The following is an 18,910-nucleotide window of genomic DNA, read 5'->3' on the forward strand; positions in this document are numbered from 1 at the left end:
GCTTCTGTCTCTATTGAAAGAATCACGCAGTTTTGTCTTTTATTCTATAATATGTTGAATTACATTGATTTTGTTTTCAGATATTAAACCAACTTTGTATTTCGGGGATAAATTCCACTTGATTGTGGTGTATATATTGCATAATTTGGTTTTTAGTGTTTTTTTAGTATTTTTACATGTATATTCGTGATACACATCACTTTGTCTTTTTTTTTTCTTGGTACGTCTTTTCAGGTTTTGGTATCAGGGTAATACTGACCTCATTGAATGAGTAGGAAAGGGTTCTCTCCTATTTTATAGAAGAATTTGTGAAGAATTCGTTTTAATTCTTCTCTAAATGTTTGATCGATTTCACTGATGAAGCCCTCCAGAACTGATTCTTTTCTTTGTGTAAATTTTTTAAATGCATATTCGATCTTTTTGCTTGTTATGTTTTCTATTTCTTCTTGAGTCAGTTTTGGTAATTTGTGTCTTACAAGGAATCATCCATTTCATTATAGTTATCTAAATTGCTACCACAATGTTGTTCATAGTGTTCCCTTATAATCCATGTTATTTCTCTACGGTCCGTAGTTGTAACCCTTCTTTCATCCTGAATTAGTAATTTAGACTTGTCTCTTATGTTCCTGGTCAGTGTAGCTAAAGGTCTGTCAATTGTATTAATCTTTTTTTTTTTTTAATTTTTGTTTTATTTTTTTTTACTGTGGTCACATTGGTTTCTAACATTGTATAAATTTCAGGTGTACATCATTATACTTCTATTTCTGCATGGATTACATCATGTTCTCATGTTCACCACCCAAATACTAATTACAATCCATCACCACACACATGTGCCTAATTATCCCTTTCGCCCTCCTCCCTCCCCGCTTCCCTCTGGTAACCACCGATCCAATCTCTGTCTCTGTGTGTTTGTTTGTTGTTTTTATCTTCTACTTATGAGTGACAGCATATCGTATTTGACCTTCTCCCTCTGACTTATTTCACTTTGCATAATACCCTCAATGTCCATCCACGTTTTCACAAATGGCTGGATTTCATCATTTCTTATGGCTGAGTAGTATTCCAATCTTTAAAAAAAAAATCAACTTTGCATTTTGTTCATATTCTATGTTGCTTCTCATATCTATATTTTCATCATTTTGCTCTGATCTTTATTAATTTCTCCTATCTCCCTTTTTAGGGTTCTTTGAGTTTGCTCTTCTTTCACTAATTTCCTTAGTGGAAGGTTAGGTTAATAATTTGAGATGCTTCTTTGTTTTTATTTATTTATTTATTTATTTAATTTTTTGTTTATTGCAGTAACATTGGTTTATAACATTGTAAAAATTTCAGGTGTACTTTTAAATATAATCATTTCCTATAAGTTGCATTCTGGGCACTACTTTAGCTGAATTCCATAAGTTTGACTATGTTGTGTTTTGAGCAATATTGTAGTATTTCCTAATTCCCCTCATGATTTCTTCTTTGATTATTGGTTATTTATAATTGATATTTTAATTTCCATATATTTTTAATTTCCCAAATTCTGTTGTTGATTTTTTATTTAATTCTATTGTGATGAGAACATACTTTGTATTTTTTAAAATTGTGTTAACTTATTGAAGCTTATCCTATGGCCTATCATATGCTCTATTTCTGGATCATGTTCCATAAGCACTTGAGACGAATGCATATTGTGCTGGTTTGGGTTGGAATGTTCCATAGATATCTATTGCTTTATGGTTTTGTTTTAGTAGTCTATATCTGTGTTGAGTTTTTGCCCAGTTATCCTATTATTGAAAGTTGTATACTTAAGTTTCCAAATATTATTGTTGAATTTTCTATTTCACCCTTCAACTCTGCATTTTGTATTTTGTGTAATTTTCAGGCTCTGTTCTTAATGCATGTGTGTTTATAATTTTTGTATCTTCCTGATAGACATTGCTGTTTGAATGGCATATCCTTTCAATACTTTTACTTTTATTTGTATCTTTGAAAATGTAGTCTCTTCTGTGAACAATATACATTTAATTCTTCTTTTCTTTTTCTTACGTTTGGCAGTCTATGATGTTTGCTTGGATTGTATAATCTACTCTTTTTTTCTGTGGGAGATCCTTCAAATCAACTGAACAGCTAATTTAGTCTTTTAAGGGCTCCATAGCATACTATGGTATGCATGTACCATAATTTATTCCTTTATATGTGAGTATTTAGTTTGTTTACAGTTTTCTTTTATTTTGTGTTTTGTTTTGCCCTACCACTATGAGCAATGCTACATGAATTATCCTTATTCATGGGTCCCTACATCTTGGGAATTTAATCCCTGTGAGAAAGGTCACCAAGAGTAGGGCTGATGTGTCAAAGGATGTATGTAGTTCAATTTTGATAGATGTTACCCATTGCTTTATAAGAAGGCTATAGCTTTTCACATCTCCAAGTTAAAACTGAAAGTACTATTTTTGTCTCATATTTACCAGCCATTGGTTTTATACTTCCCTTTAATTTTAGCCAGTCAATGGGTGTAAAAGTATATCTCACTGTGATTTTAACTTTCATTTCCATTAAACATCATTTAATGTTTACTGGCCTCTGGCATTTGCTTTTCTCTAAATTGACAACTTACGCCTTTTGCTCATTTTCTTGGTGGTTGTTTACCTTCTTGTCAATTTGTAAGAAGTTTTGGATATTAAAATATTCATGCTTTGTTCATTATCTGCAATAAAATTTTATCAAATGTTACTTTTGGTAATTGACTTTATTTGTGGAGTTTTTAGTATATGCAAAACTTTAATTTTAGTATATTCAAATATGCCTTCACATTCTTATATAGTTTTTGAGTTTACAGTTTTAATTAAGAAGATATTTTTGACTCCTATATTGTATACGTAGTTTTCTAGATTTGTTTGCATTTAACTTTTTAATTCATCTAGAATGTATTTTTAGATATGGTATAGGATAAACTATGGCTTAAGATGGGTGTCTACTTTTATTTTCTTTCAGATAAATAGGTAGTTGTGCCAGCACCATTTATTAAATATTAAAGTCTCACATATAATTGGGATATATTTATGAGTTGTCTGTTTTGTGTACTTATTAATCTATTTGTCTATTCATAAACTAACCCCATACTGACTTGATTACAGTGGCTTTATGGCATAATGATATCTAGCAAGGCAGATCTCCACTTCCTTTTCTTTCTCATACTTCTTTTGCATATTTTCTCTCAGGTCTTATTCTCACATATAAATCTTGTGATCATTTTCTCAATCTCCCCACCCTCAAATGGGGGACTCTACTTGGCATGGCATTAAAATTTAATAGTAATATAGGGTAATTAACAAGTTTGTAATAGGAAGTCTTTCTATCCAAGAATAACATATACTTTTTGGTTTAGACTGATTTTACTTCTTTAATAAGAGTACTGCAGTTTGCTTTATATAAATTTACTGCGTTTCTTGTTTTATTCTTAAGTACTTTAAATTTTTCAGTATTGTAAATGAATTTTTTCATATCAAATGAGAAAAACGTCAATTTTTATACACAGCTACTGTATCCAGCCACCATACCATATTCTGTTAATAATTGTCTTAGTTTTACTAGAGTCTAATAGGTTTTCTAGTATAAAATATATCATAAGCTCGAAGACATAGTTTTATTTCTTCTTTCTGAATTTTTGTAGCTATTTTCTTTTCTTTTCTTGTGTTTTTGCATTCATGAAAACTTCCCTGACCATGTTAAATAACGAAAGGAATAGCAGGCAATTTTAATTGAAAAGTTTCTTTTCATTTAGAATAATGTTTATTACCAATTTCTAGGTGTTGATATTGCCATTGTTGTTGTGTCTAGTCTTTATCATATTTAAATAGTTTTACTTGGTTCCCATTCTTTGAGTTGTTATTAGGAATTGTGGTTGAATTTTATCAAAAGCCTTCTCAGCATTTATTATTATGACAATGCAGGTTTTCTCTTTCAGTTTGTTGATATAGTGGATAATGTTTACACATTTCACTGATTTTGAATATTAGTTTACTGGAAAACAACTCTGCATCATCATCACATGTTATTCTTTTGATACATTGCTGGAATCTATTGACTAATATTTAGAATTTCTGCATTTATGTTTACAAGAGCAGTTGTTTTAGTTTTGTTGAATAGATTGATTACCACAGAAGAAACCTGAAAGATGATTAAAGGATTACAATTGAAAAACTCATCAGGAACTTATGAACTCACAGTTGCATTTTATCTAATGTTTAAATAACAGATAATTGCATAGATAATTGAATTCTAATCTAGGGGTTTTTAAACTTTGGTATGAATAAGAATCACCTAGGAAACTTGGTGAAAAAAGATACGCAGACCCTGCTGTACTTCAACAAGTCTAGGTCTCTGGATTCTTTACTAGCTTTTCAGGTGATTCTGACGCTACCAAAACCTGAGAACCACTGTTCTAAACTATTTAGAAAGCTCTCAATTCATTTTACAAAGCCAAAAAAACTTTAATACCAAAATCTGATAGAGCTAGGACATTTTTATCTTTTTTAAAACATAAATCAGATTGTATCAATCCCCTGCTTAAAACTTTAAAATAGTTTCCTATTTTTCTGTCTCTCTTTTTTTATTGAGGTATAATTGACATACAACAGTAAATTAGTTTCAGGTGTAAAACATAGTGATTTGGTATTTGTACATATTGAAAATGATCACCACAATAAGTCGAGTTAACATCCATCACCACACGTAGTTACAGAAATTTTTTTCCTGTGGTGAGAACTTTTAAGATCAACTCTCTTAGCAACTTTCAAATATGCAATACAGTGTTATTAACTATAGTCACCATGCTGTACATTACATCTCCATGACTTATTAATTTTATAACTGGAAGTTTGTATTTTGCCCATTTTGCCCACCATTCCCCACCTCTGGCAACCACCAGTCTTTTCATCTGTTCTCTGTATGTATGAGTTGTTTTTTTTTTTAAATACCATGTATAAGTGAGATCATACAGTATTTGCCTTTCTCTCTCTGACTTATTTCGCTAGCATAATGCCTTCAGGGTCCATCCATGTAGTCACAAATAGCAATATTTTATTCTTTTTTATGACCAAATAATATTCCATTGTGTATATATACACATACATATATATATACATTATACCACATTTTCTATATCCATTCATTCATTGATGGACACTTAGGTTGTTTCCATATGTTGGCTATTGTGAATAATGCTGCAATGAACACGGGGGTGCATGTATTTTCTTGATTTAGTGTTTTTGTATTCTTTGGTTAAATACCCAGAAGTGAAGTAGCTAGACCTTATGGTAGTTCTATTCTCAATTTTTTGAAAAACCTTCATACTGTTTTCCATAGTGGGTGTACCACTTTGCATTCCCACCAACAGTGCACAAGAGTTCCCTTTTCTCCACATTCTTGCCAGCATTTGTTATCTGTTGTCTTTTTGATAGTAGCCATTCTAACAGATGAGAGGTGATATCTCGTTGTGGTTTTGATTTGTGTACCCTTTAAGTGATTTTTCCATTCATTTTTAATGTCATTATTTACACGTTGGCACGTATCTCTGCCATTTTGATTTTTCTGTTTCATGACTATTTTTCTATATTTCATAACTATTTGTTCCTCTTCTATTATCTCCTTTTGTCATAAGTGGATATTTTCTATTTCTTCAATGTTTTTTAAATTTACCTTTTTATTAGAAGTAATTGTATGCTCCTATGCAGTTGTAAGATTATATAGAGGTCCTTGTCTGTGATAGCTCCATTGTGCCCAGGACTTAGAATTTTGTGGGTACCAGTGGCAAAAACTTTTATTCTAAAGTTTTTACTCTCAAATCTCTGAAACCATCTTGCTCTTTCACCCAATCCTGAAGGATCTATGACTTTGCTCTTTCCTAGTTTTAACACAGTTATAACAACTAATCACCCAGTAATTTCTTTGATGACCTTTCTGTTCTATCTACTGTCTAAAAGTTATGTCCTTGGTGTTCTTTCTTACTTGCACATTGTTGAGTTCCAAAATTGATTTGAAACATGTACCATAGCTTTGTTTTCTCAGATGTTGACAAAGAGTGCTTAAACTATTGATTATTCATCTTAATTCATTTCTATGTGTTTTTGGATTTGTGTTGTTTATGTATGTGTATCATCAATAATGTTGTTATTTTTACAGGATAAAGTATGAATAAAATATATATTAAAACAAAAAAGGAAGATATAGATATTCTATGTATCCTAAGTGATTTTTTTCAAATTTATAACATCTTAAAATACCATAGTACAATGTTGCATCTAGGTTATTGACATTGGTAGTCAAGGTACAGAATAATTGCATCACAAGGATCTATTGTGTGGCCTTTTCATAGCCACATCCACTTCTCCCTCACCCCTCTTTCCCTGATCTCTGGAAACCACTAGTCTGTTCTCCATTTCTATACTTTTTCTTATTTCCAAAATGTTATATAAATGGAATCATTCAATATGTAACATTTTGGATTGTCAATTTTTTCATACTGCCATTCTGGAAGTTCTCCCAGCCTTAACTACTTAACAAACTTGAAGTCAATCCACCTTCTCTTTGTGCCAACTTCTCTGACTTTCAGAGAAACTGATGTATCCAATATGAGTATTTCAAGATTTTTGAGGTGAATTATATTGCTATACTCATTTATCATTCAAATTTCTTAAATTTGCCAAATCATTTACCACTTATCTATTCCTCAGTTTCCAGATTTTGTCTTTGCTTTTTGCTTTTGTTTTATTTATTGTTCTTGTGAGCCTTTATCTTTCTATTGATAACTTTCATAATTTTTTAGTGAGGTTTCAAGAACGCATGGCTTTGAATGAGTATATTCAATCTATAATCATTATTCTTCCCATTTAAATTTTATAGTTTAAAGCTAACATTTTTTTCAACAACTATTATTAATTATTTCATAGTAACACTATATCTTATTTGCAGTGTATTTTTTATTGCAGTACCATTGGTTTATAACATATTAATTTCAGGTGTACATCATAATATTTCAACTTCTGTGTAGATTACATCATGTTCACCACCCAAAGACTACAATCCATCGCCATACACATGTGCCTAATCATCCCTTTTACCCTTCTCCCTCCCCTCTTCCCCTTTCTTCACCACCAATACAATCTCTGTCACTATGTGTTTGTTTGTTGTTGTCTTTATCATCTATTTGTGAGTGAGAGCATACAGTATTTGACTTTCACCCTCTGACTTATTTTGCCTAGCGTAATACCTTCAAGGTCCATCCATGCTGTCAAAAATGGCCAGATTTTATCCTTTTCTATGGCTGAGTAGTATTCCATTGTATATGTATATGCCACATCTTCTTTATCCTTTCATTCCTTGATGGGCACCGAGTTTGCTTCCGAGTCTGGGCTATTGTGAATAATGGTGCAATGAACATAGGAGTGCATGTATCTTTATGCATTCATGTTTTCCCATGGATAAATACCCAGCAGTGGAATAGCTGGATCATATGGTAGTTCTATTCTTAATTATTTGAGGACTCTCCATACTGTTTTCCATAGTGGCTGTACCAGTTTGCACTCCCACCAGCAGTGTATGAGAGTTCCCTTCTCTCCACATCCTGTCCAACACTTGTTGTTTCCTGTCTTGTTAATTATAGCCATTCTGATGGGCGTGAGGTGATATCTCACTGTAGTTTTGATTTGTATTTCCCTAGTAATTAGTGATGATGAACATCTTTTCATGTACCTGTTGGCCATCTATATATCTTCTTTGGAGAAATATCCATTCAGAAGTTTTGCACATTTCTTTATTTGGGTTTTTAATTTTTTTGTGTGTTGAGACATATGAGTTCTTTATATATTTTGGAGATTAACCCCTTATCAGATATATGGTTTGCAAATATCTTTTCCCAATTGGTAAGTTATCTTTTCGTTTTGTTGATGGTTTCCTTTGCTGTGCAGAAGCTTTTAAGTTTGAAGTAGTCCCATTTCTTTATTTTTTCTATTGTTTCTCTTGCCTGGTCAGACATGGTACTTGAGAATATGCTGCTAAGATTGATATCAAAGAGCGTACCATGTGTGTTTTCTTCTAGAAGTTTCATGACTTAAATTCCAGTCTTTATTCCATTTTGAGTTAATTATTGTGTATGGCGTAAGATAATGGTCTACTTTCATTTTTTTGCATGTGGCTGTCCAGTTTTCCCAACACCATTTATTGAATAGGCTTTCCTTTCTCCATTGTATGTTTTCAGCTCCGTTGTCAAAAATTAACTGTCCATAGATGTAGGGGTTTATTTCTGGGCTCTTGGTTTTGTTCCATTGATCTGTGTGTCTGTTTTTGTGCCAGTACCATGCTGTTTTGATTACTATAGCTTTGTAGTATATTTTGAAGTCAAGGAATGTGATACCTCCAGGTTTCTTCTTTTTTCTCAGGATTCCTTTGGCTATTCAGATCTTTTGTTATTCCATATAAATTTTAGGAAACTTTGTTCTATTTCTGTGAAAAATGTCATTGGAAGTTTGATAGGGATTGCACTGAATCTATAGATTGCTTTGGGAAATGTGGAGATTTTAACTATGTTAATTCTTCCAATCCAAGAGCATGGAATATCTTTCCATTTCTTTGTGTCTTCTGCAATTTCTTTCAGCAATGTTTTATAGTTCTCAGTGTACAGATCTTTCACCTCTTGGTTAAGTTTATTCCTAGGTATTTTATTCTTTTTGTTGCAATTGTAAATGGGATTGTATTCTTACTTTCTCTTTCTACTTCGTTGTTAGTGTATAGAAACGCAATTGATTTTTCTATGTTGATTTTGTAGCCTGCAACTTTACCATATTCGTTTATAATTTCTAAAAGTTTGTTGGTGGATTCTTTAGGGTTTTCTAAATATAAAATCATGTCATCTGCAAATAGTGACAGTTTCACTTCTTCCTTTCTAATTTGGATCCCTTTTATTTCTTTTTCTTGCCTGATTGCTCTGGCTTGGACTTCCAATACTATGTTAAATAAGAGTGGCAACAGTGGGCATCCTTGTCTAGTTTCTGTTCTTAAAGGGATGGTATAGCCTTCAGTTTTTCTCCATTGAGAATGATATTAGCTGTGAGTTTGTCATAGATGACCTTCATTATGTTGAGTTACTTTCCTTCTATACCCATTTTATTCAGAGTTATTATCATTAATGGATGCTGTTTCTTATCAAATGCTTTCTCTGCATCTACTGAGATGATCATGTGATTTTTATTCTTTATTTTGTCAATGTGGTATATCACGTTGATTGATTTGCAGATGCTGAACCATCTCTGCATCCTTGGAATAAATCTCATTTGATCATTATGTATGGCCTTTTTAATGTGTGCTTGTATTCGATTTGCTAGTATTTTGTCGGAGATTTTTCCATCGATGTTCATCATTAATATTGACCTGTAATTTTCTTTTTTTGTATTGTCCTTGTCTGGTTTTGGTATCAGGGTAATGTTGGCTTCATAGAATGAGTTAGGACACTTCCCCTCCTCTTCAATTTTCTGGATGAGTTTGAGAAGTGTACGTTATTAGATCTTCTTCGAATATTTGGTAGAATTCACCAGGGAAGCCGTCTGGTCCTGGACTTTTATTTTTTGGGAGGTTTTTGATTACTGTTTCGATCTCTTTACTGTTGATTGGTCTATTAAAATTCTCTATTTATTCTTGATTCAGTTTTGGAAGGTTGTATGATTCTAAGAATTTATCCATTTCTTCTAGATTATCCAATTTGTTGGCATATAGCTTTTCATAGTGTTCTCTTATGGTCTTTTGTATTTCTGAGGTGTCCATTGTAATTTCTCCTCTTTCATTTCTGATTTTATTTATTTGAGCCTTCTCTATTTTTTTCTTGGGGAGTCTAGTTAAAGCTTTGTCAGTTTTCTTTATCTTTTCAAAGAACCAGCTCTTAGTTTCATTGATTTTTTTCTGTTCTTTTTTTAGTCTCTAGTTTATTTATTTCTGCTCTGATATTTATTATTTTCTTCCTCTTACTGATTTTGGTCTTTGTTTGTTCTTCTTTTTCTGTTTCCTTTAGGGGCATTGTTAGATTGTTTATTTGAGATTTTTCTTGTTTTTTGAGGTAGGCCTGTATTGCTATAACTTCCCTCTCAGAACCACTTTTGCTGTATCTCATAAATTTGGGCATGTCATATTTTCATTTTCATTTGTCTCCAGATATTTTTTGATTTCTCCTTTCATTTCTTCATTGACCCAGTTGTTGTTCAGTGGTATTTTGTTTAATCTCCACATATTTGTGGCTTTTCTGAGTTTCTTCCTGTAGTTGAGTCCTAGATTCATACTGTTGTCGTCTGAAAAGATGCTTGGTATTATTTCAGTCTTCTTAAATTTACCGAGACTAGTTTTGTGGCCTAATATGTCATCTATGTTGGAGAATGTTCCATATGTATTCAAAAAGAATATGTATTCTGGGCCAGCCCCGTGGCTTAGCAGTTAAGTGCACGTGCTCCGCTCCTGGCGGCCCGGGTTCAGATCCCAGGCGTGCACCGACGCACCGCTTGTCTGGCCATGCTGAGGCCACGTCCCACATACAGCAACTAGAAGGATGTGCAGCTATGACATACAACTATCTACTGGGGCTTTGGGGGAAAAAAGTAAAAAATAAAATAAAAAAAGAATGTGTATTCTGTGGCTTTTGGATGGAGTGTCCTGTATATATCTACTAAGTCCATCTGTTGTAATGTGCCATGTAAGGCCAATGTTTCTTTATTGATCTTCTGCTTGGATGATCTATCCATTGGTGTGAGTGGAGTGTTCGAGTCCCCTACTATTATTGCATTGCTGTCTATTTCTCCTTTTATGTCTGTTAATAATTGCTTTATATATTTAGGTGCTCCTATGTTGGGTGCATAGATATTTACAAGTGTTATATCCTCTTGTTGTATTGTTCCCTTGATTATTATGTAGTGCCCTTCTTTGACTCTTGTTACAGATTTTGTTTTAAGACTATTTTGTCTGATACAAGTATTTCTACCCCAGCTTTCTTTTCATTGCCGTTTGCATGGAATATCCTTTTCCATCCTTTCACTTTCAGTTTGTGAGTGTCTTTATGTCTGAAGTGTGTCTCTTGCATGCAGCATACATATGAGTCTTATTTTTTTATTGGCCACCCTATGCCTTTTGATTGGAGCATTTAGTCTACTGACATTTAAAGTAGCTATTGACAAGAACGTATTCATTGCCATTTTGGTACTTTTTTTCTGTGTGCTTTAGTAGTTCTTCTCTGTTCCTTTCTTATTCTCTTGCTCTCTTCCCCCATGGTTTGATGGCTTTCTTTAGTATTATGTTTAGGTTCCTTTCTCTTAATTTTTTGTATATTTATTATAGATTTCCAGTTTGTGATTACCATGAGGTTCATATATAATAACCTACGTATGTAGCAATCTGTATTAAGTTGATGGTCTTTTTAGTTTGACCTCTTGCTAAAAGATCTACTCTTTTACTCCCCTCCTACCACATTTTATGTTTTTGATATCATATCTAACCTCTTTTTTTGTGCATGTGTATCCGTTACCCTTCTAACATTGAAATAGATAATTTTAGTACTTTTGTCTTTTGACCTTCATATTAGCTTCACAGGTGGTTGATCTGCTACCTTTACTGTATATTTACCTTTACTAGTAATTTTGGGTTTTTTTTTCTTCTTTTTGGTAATTTTCTTATTCCTCTTTGTGGTCTTCTCTTTTCCACCTAAATAAGTCTCTTTAGCATTTCTTGTAAGGCTGGTTTCTTGGTGATAAACTCCTTTAGTTTTTGTTTGTCTGGGAAACTCTTTATCTGTCCTTCCATTCTGAATGATAGCCTTGCCAGGTAGAGTATTCTCAGCTGTATGTCTTTTCCTTGCAGCACTTTAAATATATCCTGCCACTCCCTTCTAGCCTGTAAGGTTTCTGCTGAGTGTAGTGTCCTTTTTTAAATTGAGATATAATTGCCATATAACATTGTATTAGTTTCAGGTGTACAACATGATGATTTGATACTTGTATATATTGCAAAATGATTACCACAATATGTCTAGTTAACGTACATCACCATACATAGTTACAAATTTTTTTCTTGTGATAAGAACTTTTAAGATCTACTCTCTTAGCGACTTTCAAATACGCAATGCAGTATTTTTAACTGTACTCACCCCACTGCACATTACATCCCCAGGACTTATTTATTTTATAACTGGAAGTTTGTACCTTTTGACCACCTTCATTCAGTTCACTCACTCCCCACCTCCTGCCTCTGGCAACCACCAATCTGTTCTCTGTATTTATGAGCTTGCTTTTTGCTTTGTTTTATTTTTTGTTTTTAGATCCCACATATAAGTGAGATCCTATGATATTTGTCTTTCTCTCTCTGACTTATTTCACTTATCATAATGCTTTCAAGGTCCATTCATGTTGTCAGTAACGCCAAGATTTCCTTCTTTTTAATGGCTGTATAATACTCCACCATATATATTATATAATATTATATATTATATAATTATTGATATATAACTCACTATAGAGTGTATATATATAATTTATATATGTATAAATAGCTAGGGTTGTATATATATAAATTATGTATATATATAATCACATTTTCTTTATCCATTCATCCATTGATGGACACTTAGGTTGTTTCCATGTCTGGCTATTATAAATAATGCTGCAATGAACATGGGGGTGCAGATACCTTTTCGAGTTAGTGTTTTTGTTTCCTTCAGATATATTCCCAGAAGTAGAATTGCTGGATCATATGGTAGTTCTATTTTTAATTTTTTGAGGAACCTCCATACTGTTTTCTATAGTGGCTGCACCAATTTACAATCCCACCAACAGTGCACAAGTGTTCCCTTTTCTCCACATCTTCATCAACACTTGTTATTTCTTGACTTTATGATAATAGCCATTCTAACAGGTGTAAGGTGATATCTCATTGTGGTTTTGATTTGCATTTTTCAGATGATTAGTGATGTTGTGCACCTTTTCATATACCTCTTGGCCACCTGTATGTCTTCTTTGGAAAGATGTTTATTCAGATCCTCTGCCCATTTTTAATTGAGTTGTTTGCTTTTTCTGCCATTGTGTCATATAAGTTCTTTATATATTTTGCATATTAACCCCATTTCAGAGCTGTGATTTGCAAATATTTTCTCCCATTAGGTAGGTTGCCTTTCATTTTGTTGGTGGTTTCCTCTGCTGTGTAGAAGCTTTTTAGTGTGAGGTAGTCCTGCTTGCTTAATTTTGCTTGTGTTGCCTTTGTTTTTGTTGTCAAATCCAAAAAATCATCACCACTTGATATGAAGGAGCTTACTACTTATGTTTGCTTCTAGGAGTTTTATGGTTTCAGGTTTTATATTCAAGCCTTTAATCCAAATTAAACCTTCTAATCCAAAATTTGAGTTAATTTTTGTGTGTGGTGTAAGATAGTGGTCCGGTTTTATTCTTTTTCATGTGGCTGTCTAGTTTTCCCAGCATCATTTATTGAAACGACTGTGCTTTCTCCATTGTATTTTCTTGGCTCCTTTGTTGTAAATTAGTTGACCTTATGCATGGGTTTATTTCGGACCTCTCCATTCTGTTTCATTGATCTGTGTGTCTGTTTTTATGACAATACCATACTGTTTTGATTACTATAGTTATGTAATATAGTTTGAAATCAGGGAGCATGACACCTCCAGCCTTGTTGTTTCTCAAATTTACTTTGGCTATTCGAGGTCTTTCGTGATTCCATACAAATTTTAGGGCTATTTGTTCTATTTCTATGAAAAATACCGTTGGAATTTTGATAGAGATTGCACTGAATCTGTAGATTGCTGTTAAATTTTAATAATATGAATTCTTCTAATCCAAGAGCATGGAATATCTTCCATTCATTTGTGTCTTCTTTAGCTTCTGTCATCAATGTCTTATAGTTTTCAGTGTACACGTCTTTCACCCCCTTGGTTAAATTTATTCCTAGGTATTTTATTCTTTTTAATGCAATTGTAAATGGGACTGTTTTCTTAACTTCTCTTTCTGATAGTTTGTTACTAGTACATAGAAATGCAACAAATTTTTGCATATTCATTTTGTGTCCTGCAACTTTACTGAATTTTTTTATTAGTTCTAACAATTTTTGGGTGGAGTCTTTCGAGTATTCTATATATAATATCTTGTCTTTTGCAAGTAGTGACAGTTTTACTTCTCCTTTCCAATTTGGATGCCTTTTGTTTCTTTTTCTTCCCTACTTGCTCTGGCTAGGACTTTCAATACTATATTGAATAAAAATGGTGAGAGTGAGCATTCTTGATTTGTTCCTGATCTTAGAGGAAAAACTTTCATCTTTTCACCATTGAATATGATGTCGGCTGTGGGCTTGTCATATATAGCCTTTATTATGTTGAGATACGTTCCCTCTATACCCACTTGGTTGAGTTTTTATTATGAAAGGACATCAAATTTTGTCAAATGCTTTTTCTACATCTATTGAGATGATGATATGATTTTTTTTCTTTATATTGTTAATGTGATATATCACATTGACTGATTTGTCGACGTTGGACCGTTCTCGCATCCCTAGAATAAAGTCCACTTGATCATGGTGTATGATGCTTTTAATGTGCTATTGAATTCAGTTTGCCCATATTTTCTTGAGGATTTTTGCACCTATATTCATCATTAGATATTAGATATTAATTTTCTTTTCTTGCAGTGTTCTTGGCTTTGGTATCAGGTATTATGTCTGGCCTCATAACATGAGTTTGGAAATGTTCCATCCTCTTCTACTTTTGGAAGAGTTTGTAGTGTCTTTTTGGAATTTTTTATGTTTTTCCATTTTCCACACTGGATATATATATTCTTTCTATAATAATAAATATTTTTTTAAAACTAATAAATTGGTAATTTAAACAATTTCTTAACTCACTATATCAAATTTTAAGCAGGATAACAATCATTAAATATTAAGCAATATATATCTAGATCTAAAAGACAATTATCTTTTTCAGTATAATCATATGGGTTCTGACACAACTGTTGTCATTCAAAAAATTTTCCAGTTGATTGGACTGACCAATGCTGTAAGTGTTTGCCTTTGCATTTGTTTCTGTTACTTAAATAATTTTTATACTTTCTTTTATGACACTGCTTGAATACACGTTATGTGAAATAGAGAAAATCATATAACCATTTTAGATTTCAGTTTTCTAACTGTTTAATAGGAATAATAATAATTGTATATACCTATTTAGGTTATTGTACAGATTAGATTAAATAAAACACTTGACATGGCGCTTGCTTAAGTATAAGCATTTCAAAATGTTAACTATTACTTGTTTTATTAGTAGTATTTATTACTTACTAATATACTTTGTAAGATTCAATCCAGACTTACAGTTCAGTCGTTTAATATTTGTCATCAGTATAATGTTTATTTTCACAGATAAATCTCCAAATCCATTTAAACCACGATGTTTGAATATATTTTCTTTATGTTTTCTATTTTAGATCTTCACTTCATTTAATATTACAATAATTCTATCTTCACTGGAGCTTTGGATAGATGAAAACAAAATTTCAGTAACTGGAGATGCTAATGAATTATTACACAGATTTTTAAAGTGGAAAAGATCTTATCTTGTTTTGCGTCCACATGATGTGGCATTTTTACTTGTGTAAGCATATCTTGACATTACTAAGTCTTATACAAAGAAAACATATCCATATTTGATATGGATATCATCAGGATACCAGGCTTTTAGGAACAAAAAAATGTTGTGCCATTTTATCTTACATACAACTCATGTGAATATTAGTTTTTACAACACAGGTTTTATAGGAGAAATATTGATATCAATTATTTTATTTATTGGTTTGTAGTTAAAACTCACTCTTTCAATTTTGTTACCATATGCCTTCTTACCTTAGAGTATATATCATTAAATGTCCCTAACTATACACAAAATGTTAACAATATATATCTGAAGAAACATACCTGAATTCTACGACTATAGTAATTTGGCCTTCTTTTTATGCTTTGTTTCCATAAAATAAAAACAAAAATAACAAGGAAATAGAAACACCATTGTATATTTTAACATCTCTAACATACCATATTCATATTGTGCTGCATTTTTTAAAATATAAGACTTTTATTTTATTTACTAAGCTCTTTATTTTCTCTTACCCATATTCAGGACCCATATATTATATATGATTGCGTTACATAAAAATCACATATATATAATTATAAATAATTGTATTTTAAATTATTTTCTGTCCTACAAATATGCCATACTTTTCCATACCTCTGGCAGGCTAATTCTATCTAATTAAGGGAAGACTTCAGTCCATAAGGTGACTCTCCCCTTTTATCAACTGCATTGCCTTAGCTTTCTAATTTTAAGGAATTTTATTTATTTTGATTATTTTGAAATTTTAGCAATTATTTTAATTAAAAAAAAAAAACACTACCTGCAAAGGAATGGTCATTATTTGCTAAAATTCCATATGAGAATACACTTTATGTTATTTGTTTTTTAAATCTATCTTATTAATTTCAACGCAAGCAGGCACATTTAGTCACTTCCTATGCCTTGTTACCCTAATGGAAGTAGAAATGTCTATGAATTTGTTATATAAGTACACAAAACAAAAAATTGTATTAAGCAAATTCAATATTAATTGTGCTTAATTTTACATAATTATATGATTATGATCCTTTTTTAAACTTAAGTTACAGAGAAAAATCAAATTATGTTGGTGCAACCTTTCAAGGGAAGATATGTGATAGACAATATGGAGGAGGTGTTGCTCTGGTATGGTATGGTTTAATTTGCTTGGCTAAGATGTATAAATAGAATGCTATTTAGATTAATATATAGTCAAATATTTCCTTATTTTATTTTTCTAAGTATATTAAAATTTGCATGATGATTCTAGAGTTCTTTGTCTCTGTTGCTGATAAAAATGTTTGAACTATAAGTCTTCATTGAACTTAATACATATAAAATTTTTACAATTTTCGTCTCATGAGTTCAAAATATCCCTCTTAGAAAGTTAAGGTCGTGATCTAAATAGTCTTATAAAATGCTCATGAATTTTTCATATACTCAATATGTAATCACTAATTGATTTTAATTTCAAGCTTAAATTTGTAAAATTTTTAAAATTATGTAGCTAATGTAATTATGAACCAGATAAAATAAAACTTTTGAAACTATTTATCAATTGCCTTAAAGTGCTTTGTGGGGCATAGGTAAAGAATAACAGAATCAAATCCCCTAATTGGTATTATTTATCTTAGTGGAAAATCTTCAGGTATTTAAAATTGGTATGTTTTTGCCCCTATTTCATAATGGTATGGTTATCCTGACATATAGAACTTGCCTTTTTTTATTTTTTGTGTGTTTGTATCACGTCTGGTGGAGTTTGAGGGAGGCAATGCATAATACACTGTTTCAGTGAACAAGAGAAGCTAAGTGAAGATATAAACAGATGGATCAAACAGATGGAGACACAAATTTCATCTTTAAAATTCAGAAATCATATCTTGGATAATGTGGCTCATATTTATGGGCAAGTCATTACCTACTGTGAAAATAAATACAGGAAACCTCGTTTAAAATGGAGTCAGGAAGCCCCGAAGGGAAAGCTCTCCGGAATGTACCGCTCCTTGCAGCCTGCATAACCAGCGGGAAGAAAGAAGATAAGAATTATTTTGATAAGGGAAGACATTAATCACTTGAGACTTTAATCTCTTGCTTTTAAGAAGAAGAAGGAAGATCCCTCCCTGCCCCAACAACAACATACTAACCACTACTTGCAGCCAATGAGAAACCGTCCACCCTCGAACTCTTTGTTCTTCTCCAATGTGGGTTCAAAACAACCCTCCCCAATTTCCTCCTAAAACTTAATAAAAGCTGGCGTTATCTTTGTCTGTTGGGACTCACCTATAGCTTGCTACAGTTTGCGTTTCCAAATTGCAATTCTTTGATTCCAAATAAACGCCTTGTCTCTTGCACTGGTTTCTTGTTTTCAAGTTAACACTAGTCTCAAAAGCTGAAATTTGGCTGATTTACCCAGTCACATGCAAGACTGAAATTCTTCAGACTCTCATATGGAGCAAGACCTTCACTGATTAACAAAAATGAGAGCATTCTCTCTAAAGGCAGGCTAACTACTGAGAGAAAGGAAATGCCATTGCTTGTTGGAAAGTGTGTAGGTCTTCACATGTCATTGGGCTAGTCATTGCGTGGTGTTTCCCCGGAAAAATCAGCAGCAGCAGTTGTTCACAGGAGTGAGATGTTGAAGAAAACAGTTGAAGCTCTGCCCTCTGATGCCACCCTCCCACGTAATCCCTTGGGGCTGTGGAACAAAATCTAGGAACTATATCCTTTCAATGCTGCTCCTTCATTAACAACTTACAGGTGAAACCATAACTCAAGTAGTTTTAGGTTGAACAGAAGCAAATAAGAATTGTCAGCAGGAGAGTTTTGATGTCTGCAGCTCTTTGCCTGGGGGGCTCATCGCTCACCTGTCCTGATACAGGTACGCTCACTCACAAAAACTGACACAAGTTAGTTCTTGGACTCAAGGATTTTATACACTATATATTAGCAGATAACACTGTCTGTTGACCTCAGTTCATGGACTATGTAGATGCTGACTATTAAACTTCCTGAGAAGAAAACACACTGCACAACGGAGATGAATTTCACAGAATGATACTCACAGAACACTGTATCCAGCCACTACCAGATCAACAGGTGCCTTCGCCAGGACATCCCTCTTGGAGTGTCCTCATGATTCCTTATGCTGCGTTGTCTGGCAGGAGGGGAAGAAAGTGGGTTATCAGATGAAAAGGGCACATGCAATGTCCAAAAAAAAGAGAGATAAAAATGCACACCTACAATGAAATG

General features: G+C 32.6%; 1 protein-coding gene across 1 annotated transcript in view; it reads left to right on the forward strand.

Moving 5' to 3' along the window:
* LOC101387766 (disintegrin and metalloproteinase domain-containing protein 2) overlaps positions 1-18,910 on the forward strand; it is a 131,077-nt gene that overhangs the window by 43,073 nt on the left and 69,094 nt on the right. The window contains exons 8-10 of the mRNA XM_004441182.3: positions 14,999-15,070; positions 15,498-15,664; positions 16,726-16,807. Coding sequence (XP_004441239.1) covers positions 14,999-15,070; positions 15,498-15,664; positions 16,726-16,807 — 321 coding nt within the window. The remainder of the gene's footprint in view (positions 1-14,998; positions 15,071-15,497; positions 15,665-16,725; positions 16,808-18,910) is intronic.

The sequence above is a fragment of the Ceratotherium simum genome, chromosome 28 (genome assembly GCF_057802395.1).
Source record: "Ceratotherium simum simum isolate JZ-2026a chromosome 28, ASM5780239v1, whole genome shotgun sequence".
NCBI lineage: Eukaryota > Metazoa > Chordata > Mammalia > Perissodactyla > Rhinocerotidae > Ceratotherium > Ceratotherium simum.